This window comes from Teleopsis dalmanni, unplaced genomic scaffold (genome assembly GCF_002237135.1).
Source record: "Teleopsis dalmanni isolate 2A unplaced genomic scaffold, ASM223713v2 unscaffolded_contig_0269, whole genome shotgun sequence".
Lineage (NCBI taxonomy): Eukaryota > Metazoa > Arthropoda > Insecta > Diptera > Diopsidae > Teleopsis > Teleopsis dalmanni.
The window spans coordinates 5,219-13,256 of NW_024031651.1; the positions used below are offsets into that span (position 1 = coordinate 5,219).

General features: G+C 31.3%; 4 protein-coding genes across 4 annotated transcripts; all 4 read right to left on the reverse strand.

Moving 5' to 3' along the window:
• Window positions 1–221: 221 nt before the first annotated feature.
• On the reverse strand, window positions 222–1,655 carry LOC119663266 (serine-aspartate repeat-containing protein F-like). Its single transcript, XM_038072921.1, has 3 exons — window positions 615–1,655; window positions 480–538; window positions 222–416 (listed from the first exon to the last, which is right to left on the reverse strand). The coding sequence occupies exons 1-3, from the start codon at window positions 1,569–1,571 to the stop codon at window positions 296–298; spliced, it is 1,137 nt and encodes a 378-aa protein (XP_037928849.1). The 5' UTR covers window positions 1,572–1,655; the 3' UTR covers window positions 222–295.
• A 146-nt stretch (window positions 1,656–1,801) lies between these two features.
• LOC119663267 lies at window positions 1,802–2,511 on the reverse strand. Its single transcript, XM_038072922.1, has 2 exons — window positions 2,318–2,511; window positions 1,802–2,001 (listed from the first exon to the last, which is right to left on the reverse strand). Exons 1-2 carry the CDS (start codon window positions 2,441–2,443, stop codon window positions 1,861–1,863), a joined length of 267 nt encoding a protein of 88 aa, XP_037928850.1. The 5' UTR covers window positions 2,444–2,511; the 3' UTR covers window positions 1,802–1,860.
• A 2,271-nt stretch (window positions 2,512–4,782) lies between these two features.
• LOC119663268 (serine-aspartate repeat-containing protein F-like) lies at window positions 4,783–6,182 on the reverse strand. The gene is made up of 3 exons (XM_038072923.1): window positions 5,176–6,182; window positions 5,041–5,099; window positions 4,783–4,977 (listed from the first exon to the last, which is right to left on the reverse strand). Exons 1-3 carry the CDS (start codon window positions 6,130–6,132, stop codon window positions 4,857–4,859), a joined length of 1,137 nt encoding a protein of 378 aa, XP_037928851.1. The 5' UTR covers window positions 6,133–6,182; the 3' UTR covers window positions 4,783–4,856.
• A 194-nt stretch (window positions 6,183–6,376) lies between these two features.
• On the reverse strand, window positions 6,377–7,811 carry LOC119663269. Its single transcript, XM_038072924.1, has 5 exons — window positions 7,711–7,811; window positions 7,436–7,587; window positions 7,239–7,330; window positions 6,879–7,051; window positions 6,377–6,563 (listed from the first exon to the last, which is right to left on the reverse strand). Exons 3-5 carry the CDS (start codon window positions 7,327–7,329, stop codon window positions 6,423–6,425), a joined length of 405 nt encoding a protein of 134 aa, XP_037928852.1. The 5' UTR covers window position 7,330; window positions 7,436–7,587; window positions 7,711–7,811; the 3' UTR covers window positions 6,377–6,422.
• Between the last annotated feature and the right edge of the window lie 227 nt (window positions 7,812–8,038).

Sequence of the window (8,038 nt, forward strand, 5' to 3'; positions counted from 1 at the left end):
GTTTAAATTACCGTACTTTATATGCAATAGTAACAATCATGTTGCTAGTTTATAGTTTATGAACTATAATCTATGTCAGATGTCTGTTTATGAGAGCGTCCATGATTTTTTAAGAGAATTTTATTGGGTTTTTAAGAGTAACTCAACTCCTTTTTGTACATAATTTTGAAGATGTTTTTCAAACTAAAGGAATTTAATTTTATTAAGTAAAAAATATAAAGTTATATAATATGTTATGATTATTTATACAATATAGGCAGTTTTTTGATAATGAATTGAGGACTCTTATTATGGCTTATTTCTGTTGTTTATGTAGTTTCTCCAGATTATCTAACAAATTTCGTTGAGCTAACAATTGTATACGTTTCTCGATAAGTCCCAATGGCTTTTGTGGTACAAGATGACAAGTTGATTGCCTGATAAGGAAATATTTACAATAAATTATTTTATATAAATAGCACAAAAAAAAATCATAATACTTATAGATGATTTTCTCACGATCAGCCCACGGCCAAGAACGTTCGAATTTATCCAATGGCTAATTGATATATATAGTAAAAGTTTAAAGTAGTTAATTGAATAAAAAAATTTAAAATATGGTATGCATTACGTACTGCCTTGTCTTGCTTTTCCTGTTTAAGTATATTTTCTCCATTGGTTATTGTTGTCACAACAATCTGCTGATCGTCCTTCTTTTCTGCATTTACGCCTTTAAACAAGTCAACATCTTCGTGCTCTAATTTTCTATGCTTTACTTTGTCTTCATCGTTTAAATGTAATTTTGGTATTTTTTTCATATTCCAAGTGAATGTGGTGTTATAGAAATCCTCATCATCATTTGCTTCATTGTCACCATAACAATTACTATCACTTTCATCGACATTGTTAGCGTCATCGTTGTCATCATCCTCATCTACATCGTCATTCTCATTGTCACTGTCGTTTTCATCATAATCTTCTAACTCACATTCGCTGCTGTCATTGAATTGGCCAGGCTTATCATCGTTGTCTTCCTGCTCAGACGTGTAATCACTTTCATTATCGTCTATAGCCTCCAGCCGCAACGTGCAATTATATTCATTGGTATCATTGTCTTCATTTTCATCATTATCATCGAGTGTATCGTTATCATCGTCTCTGTCATTTTCTTCGTATGTATTAGCTTCCGAGGCATAATCAGATTCCGGGGTGGCTTCTTTTAAATTTGTGCGTTTAATTTTTTTCAGGTGCTGACGCAATTTCACAACTTTGACATATTTTCCATTGCCCTGCGTATGGCTGCGGTCGTCATAGTCATCATCGGTGTCAGCGTCGGCGTCTTCATCGTTATCATCATCACTCAATTCATAATCAATTGCATCCTCGTCGTAGGAATATTTTCTTTGTTGTGTTATGTTAACTGGAAAATTTGGTTGCTTTTGCTGTTGGTCGTGCTGTTGTTGAAGTTGTTGGTGTTGCTGGTGCTGTTGTTGCTCGTTTGGCATCAATTTATCAAATGTCTGCGATACTGTTGCCAATGTTGATGACAATATTTTTGGTATTTCTGCAATTTCGGAGAGTTTCCGTTGCATAGCACGTAGACGCGCCTCTATTGAAGCTGCTGTGGTTAAATTTTGAAAATTGAAAATAAATTCGCCAATTTCAAATTATTTACATTATTGTTAATATATTATTTATTTCAATTAAATTATTAAGTACAATAGCTTAATTTATTTATTATTAAATATTTATTTAATTTTCAGTACATTACACATATTTACAAATCACGTATACATAATTTTTTTTTTGTATTTAGTATTTTTTTTACATTTAATTTGTTAATAATTAGAGTTTATTTTATATTGCAAAACTTTGCTGCTTTTAATTTTTTTGCATCTTAGAAGCACTTGGAAGAGCCAGTAGCATGTCTTCAATAACGCGATTCTTAAGTTCTTGATTTTCACCCACTTCCGTAAAGAAACGTCTTATGTTGCGTATAATACGATAGTGTGGCAACTCTTTCTGCTTAGCATTTAATTATTTTTCACAAATTTCGTAAAAGGATAAAAATTAGAAAACATAAAAGAAATTTGTTATTTGCAAGTCAAAAATGTTAAATGGTTTTGTTGTTGGCATTGTGCAAGTACCACAAAACAGCAGCACATAGAAGAGGAAGTCTTAGTATATCTAAGACTCTTATATTCAAGTACACAAAAGCTTTTTGCGAATTTTAATCGCAGAAACTGTAGTAAAATAAGAATTATTTTATAATTCCTATTTATGTATGTGGCTTCCGCTTTGTGATACTTGTATTGTCTAATATTTTAAGTATATGCACCTCCTCTTCCTCATCAGAAGATTCATCTTCACTCAATTCGATTACAACTTCATTGCCTTCCTCATCGGTTATGGTTTTAGTTTTCTTTTTTTTGGGTTGTGGTGGTTTAGGTGGATCTTTCCACATAACTGGATGCCAACAACTAGAACCAAGCAAGGGAGTTGGGGTGAATTCTAAAAAATATGAAATAAATTAAAAAAACATGTTAATAACTTTTTAATGCGATTTCTTTAAACAAAAATTAGCAATAAATAACAATAATTAGCAAGCAAGACAATGGTTATGAGTGGAACAAAAAGTAGAACTCATTTACATGGAAAAAAATAAGTTGACATTTATGAAAAAATATTTAAGACAACTCCAGTTTTTACCAACAACTTGTCATTTCACTCAACAACGTCCTGATTATACTTAATTGTGTCTGTTTTGGTTTGTTTAATGAAAACCTAAATCATCCTTGTCACATTCGAGAATTACAATAAATTGTCTCAGCACTTGATGAAGTGTTAAAGAAACACTGGCTACACAACAAATCTCTCAATTAAATGCAAATTTAAATGTATAATTAATGAGAACTCAAGTATGAATTTCTTTAGTGATGTATTGGCATTTTTAAGTTCATTCCATGTCATTGTGTACTAGACAAATGCAAAGGACAATGGCGCATAAATTAATACGTGCTTGAGGCTGAAAGTACGCTCGAATTTATCGCCGAATACATTTGTGGAATTTTTAAAAAGGTTTTTTGACATGGACTCCACATTAGCTTCAAAAGCACAAATTAAATGTTATTTTCTGGTTTTTATTTTATAATTTTTTCTGTATTTGTATTAGAAATTTTTCTTTTAATTTATTGTTAAAAATTTTTATTTTAAGCTGTATCTAACTTGAATTTTGATATGACAAATGACTACAATAAAATTCACTTAGGAACATTTTAGATTGTTTGTCAATGTTACTCATAGGTTCCACTTAACAGAAAAAATTAGTCAATTTGCAACATAAAATCAACTTTTTTAGACTTTTTACGACTTTTGAAAAACATTAAAAAGAATTTATTATAATGTTTATAAAAAATTTAAATAACTTTATCAGCATCGTAAAATATAAAGGAAATAATGTTGCAATTATTGTGAGCTTACAGCCGCAATGAAATATATTTTAACTCTCACAGTTATGACCAAAAAAGACAACAGATTTTAATTTCAAAATGTTTCGTATTGCTCTGAAATTCTATAAAAATATATACAGTGCCAGCTCATTTAATTGCTAAACGAGCAGTCAACGTACTTTGTATATAAATAAAAAACTAGAGACTAGCAATGTTCCACTCTTAGATGCGATATCTATTTATAGTACCATCAGTATTTTAGTAAAACAGACTAACTGTATATATCGATATTGGATATAGAGGACTGTCCGTTCAAATATGTAAACATACTTCGTATGCAAAATGAAAACTAGCGACGAGCAAATCTCCACTTCAAGTCTAATAGAGATGGTTGTATATGATCGCATTCCATAGGTAAGTAAATTCAAAACTAGTGTGGGAATGCCTCCAACTTCAAAAAGATTTTGCTAAAGGAAACCAGGTTCACTTAATATGAAACCCAGGACACAGTAAATTTGAAGGAAATATGAAAATCAAAAACTAGCCGGAAAAGAGGTGGCTTCATGCTTTATTAGGCCCATCTGCGGTCTTTCATGGAGCTTCTTTAAACTTAAAATTAATGATGGCTGGAAAAAGCAACTGAGACCGATTGAGATAACATATTTGCCTGTGAAAAAGCTAAAGAATTCATATTAAATTACCCAAAAGCCAGAACGAGGGAGCTGCTAATGATGAACAGAAAAGGCATTCGGCTTGTCACAGGTCATTGCGTAGGTAAGAAACATCTATCGAATTTAGATATCATAAGAGACGATAGCTGCAGACTTTGTCACGAAGAAAAGAAAACAGCACAACACATTCTGTGTTACTGTGATAGTCTCGCTACACTCAAACTTCGGCGCTTATCAACTGCCTATCCACTTATAGCGCAAATATTCAACATCTCTCTAAGGTACATTATGGCATTTTTAACTACTATGCTCCTATAGAACTAAAATAAATGTCACAATAATCGTCAATGATGCAGTGACGTCATAAGATGATTCCCAGCCATCATCAATTTAATAAAATTTTTATGACCCTTTAAGAACAGAGTTAGGTATCAGGTCGATATTAGGTTAAAAAAACTGTCCGTTTAAATTACCGTACTTTATATGCAATAGTAACAATCATGTTGCTAGTTTATAGTTTATGAACTATAATCTATGTCAGATGTCTGTTTATGAGAGCGTCCATGATTTTTTAAGAGAATTTTATTGGGTTTTTAAGAGTAACTCAACTCCTTTTTGTACATAATTTTGAAGATGTTTTTCAAACTAAAGGAATTTAATTTTATTAAGTAAAAAATATAAAGTTATATAATATGTTATGATTATTTATACAATATAGGCAGTTTTTTGATAATGAATTGAGGACTCTTATTATGGCTTATTTCTGTTGTTTATGTAGTTTCTCCAGATTATCTAACAAATTTCGTTGAGCTAACAATTGTATACGTTTCTCGATAAGTCCCAATGGCTTTTGTGGTACAAGATGACAAGTTGATTGCCTGATAAGGAAATATTTACAATAAATTATTTTATATAAATAGCACAAAAAAAAATCATAATACTTATAGATGATTTTCTCACGATCAGCCCACGGCCAAGAACGTTCGAATTTATCCAATGGCTAATTGATATATATAGTAAAAGTTTAAAGTAGTTAATTGAATAAAAAAATTTAAAATATGGTATGCATTACGTACTGCCTTGTCTTGCTTTTCCTGTTTAAGTATATTTTCTCCATTGGTTATTGTTGTCACAACAATCTGCTGATCGTCCTTCTTTTCTGCATTTACGCCTTTAAACAAGTCAACATCTTCGTGCTCTAATTTTCTATGCTTTACTTTGTCTTCATCGTTTAAATGTAATTTTGGTATTTTTTTCATATTCCAAGTGAATGTGGTGTTATAGAAATCCTCATCATCATTTGCTTCATTGTCACCATAACAATTACTATCACTTTCATCGACATTGTTAGCGTCATCGTTGTCATCATCCTCATCTACATCGTCATTCTCATTGTCACTGTCGTTTTCATCATAATCTTCTAACTCACATTCGCTGCTGTCATTGAATTGGCCAGGCTTATCATCGTTGTCTTCCTGCTCAGACGTGTAATCACTTTCATTATCGTCTATAGCCTCCAGCCGCAACGTGCAATTATATTCATTGGTATCATTGTCTTCATTTTCATCATTATCATCGAGTGTATCGTTATCATCGTCTCTGTCATTTTCTTCGTATGTATTAGCTTCCGAGGCATAATCAGATTCCGGGGTGGCTTCTTTTAAATTTGTGCGTTTAATTTTTTTCAGGTGCTGACGCAATTTCATAACTTTGACATATTTTCCATTGCCCTGCGTATGGCTGCGGTCGTCATAGTCATCATCGGTGTCAGCGTCGGCGTCTTCATCGTTATCATCATCACTCAATTCATAATCAATTGCATCCTCGTCGTAGGAATATTTTCTTTGTTGTGTTATGTTAACTGGAAAATTTGGTTGCTTTTGCTGTTGGTCGTGCTGTTGTTGGAGTTGTTGGTGTTGCTGGTGCTGTTGTTGCTCGTTTGGCATCAATTTATCAAATGTCTGCGATACTGTTGCCAATGTTGATGACAATATTTTTGGTATTTCTGCAATTTCGGAGAGTTTCCGTTGCATAGCACGTAAACGCGCCTCTATTGAAGCTGCTGTGGTTAAATTTTGAAAATTGAAAATAAATTCGCCAATTTAAAATTATTTACATTATTGTTAATATATTATTTATTTCAATTAAATTATTAAGTACAATAGCTTAATTTATTTATTATTAAATATTTATTTAATTTTCAGTACATTACACATATTTACAAATCACGTATACATAATTTTTTTTTTTGTATTTAGTATTTTTTTTACATTTAATTTGTTAATAATTAGAGTTTATTTTATAACGCAAAACTTTGCTGCTTTTAATTTTTTTGCATCTTAGAAGCACTTGGAAGAGCCAGTAGCATGTCTTCAATAACGCGATTCTTAAGTTCTTGATTTTCACCCACTTCCGTAAAGAAACGTCTTATGTTGCGTATAATACGATAGTGTGGCAACTCTTTCTGCTTAGCATTTAATTATTTTTCACAAATTTCGTAAAAGGATAAAAATTAGAAAACATAAAAGAAATTTGTTATTTGCAAGTCAAAAATGTTAAATGGTTTTGTTGTTGGCATTGTGCAAGTACCACAAAACAGCAGCACATAGAAGAGGAAGTCTTAGTATATCTAAGGCTCTTATATTCAAGTACACAAAAGATTTTTGCGAATTTTAATGCAGAAACTGTAGTAAAATAAGAATTATTTTATAATTCCTATTTATGTATGTGGCTTCCGCTTTGTGATACTTGTATTGTCTAATATTTTAAGTATATGCACCTCCTCTTCCTCATCAGAAGATTCATCTTCACTCAATTCGATTACAACTTCATTGCCTTCCTCATCGGTTATGGTTTTAGTTTTCTTTTTTTTGGGTTGTGGTGGTTTAGGTGGATCTTTCCACATAACTGGATGCCAACAACTAGAACCAAGCAAGGGAGTTGGGGTGAATTCTAAAAAATATGAAATAAATTAAAAAAACATGTTAATAACTTTTTAATGCGATTTCTTTAAACAAAAATTAGCAATAAATAACAATAATTAGCAAGCAAGACAATGGTTATGAGTGGAACAAAAAGTAGAACTCATTTACATGGAAAAAAATAAGTTGACATTTATGAAAAAATATTTAAGACCAACCTTTTGGTGGCGGTGGCGGTTTCGGTACACGCAAAACAATAGATTTTTCTTCGCCAGGTTCATTGCCATTCAAGTTATCGTCATCATCCATGCTGTTTTTTTTTTTGATAATATTTGCAAATGTAAAAAGTAAGTAATTAAGTTTTTTTAAGAAATAAGAATGGAAAATATCTTTAATAATTTTAATATTATTTTACCTTTTCACTAGAAAATGTATTTTTTTGCCTGCGGCGTCAATTTTTTCGTGTGCCTGGGCAAGCGTTAATTGTGTGGCGTCTTCTTCGTTTATTTCAAGAATAATGTCACCCAAACGTATGCCGCTCTTGTCAGCTAAACCGTCTGGGGTAACCTAAAAAAATGATTTAAGTTAATAAAAGATAAAACCAAATTAATTGCACTTAATTTTGAGAATTTATATCTATATCAAATTTTATTTATTCCTAATATTTTTGAAGTAATTACTTTGTCTTACTTAGTTTTGTTAAATGGAAATATGCCTTCGCGACAGCCAACAACTACTGCAGATAATGCTACAACACCGAATGAACACTGACAAAAAATTAACAATAATCTTAGGCAAATATTATAAAGTTTTTACTTTTGCTGCGCTAAATTAAATATTTTAACCCACTTAGGAAAGCCAAATTATACTACAGTCGGCAGTTGGCCATTATTATTGACGAGATAAAGCAACTGTGGATTATAGACATAAAATAATTTTTCTTATACATTGTGAAAGTTTAATATGTTTACAACTAGGTTAATTACAAATCGATGCTGGCAACCAATCCTAGAAAAAC

Excerpts from the sequence above, each read along its gene's own strand:
- LOC119663268 (XM_038072923.1), bottom strand. The coding sequence starts at position 6,132 with ATGCAACGGAAACTCTCCGAAATTGCAGAAATACCAAAAATATTGTCA. Across the intron at positions 5,100-5,175 it reads AGGAAAAGCAAGACAAGGCA|CCATTGGATAAATTCGAACG; the intron begins GTACGTAATGCA and ends TATATCAATTAG. Across the intron at positions 4,978-5,040 it reads CGTGAGAAAATCATCTATAA|GCAATCAACTTGTCATCTTG; the intron begins GTATTATGATTT and ends TTTCCTTATCAG.
- LOC119663266 (XM_038072921.1), bottom strand. The coding sequence starts at position 1,571 with ATGCAACGGAAACTCTCCGAAATTGCAGAAATACCAAAAATATTGTCA. Across the intron at positions 539-614 it reads AGGAAAAGCAAGACAAGGCA|CCATTGGATAAATTCGAACG; the intron begins GTACGTAATGCA and ends TATATCAATTAG. Across the intron at positions 417-479 it reads CGTGAGAAAATCATCTATAA|GCAATCAACTTGTCATCTTG; the intron begins GTATTATGATTT and ends TTTCCTTATCAG.
- LOC119663267 (XM_038072922.1), bottom strand. The coding sequence starts at position 2,443 with ATGTGGAAAGATCCACCTAAACCACCACAACCCAAAAAAAAGAAAACT. Across the intron at positions 2,002-2,317 it reads CTTCTGATGAGGAAGAGGAG|AAAGAGTTGCCACACTATCG; the intron begins GTGCATATACTT and ends AATGCTAAGCAG.
- LOC119663269 (XM_038072924.1), bottom strand. The coding sequence starts at position 7,329 with ATGGATGATGACGATAACTTGAATGGCAATGAACCTGGCGAAGAAAAA. Across the intron at positions 7,052-7,238 it reads ACCGCCACCGCCACCAAAAG|AATTCACCCCAACTCCCTTG; the intron begins GTTGGTCTTAAA and ends CATATTTTTTAG. Across the intron at positions 6,564-6,878 it reads CTTCTGATGAGGAAGAGGAG|AAAGAGTTGCCACACTATCG; the intron begins GTGCATATACTT and ends AATGCTAAGCAG.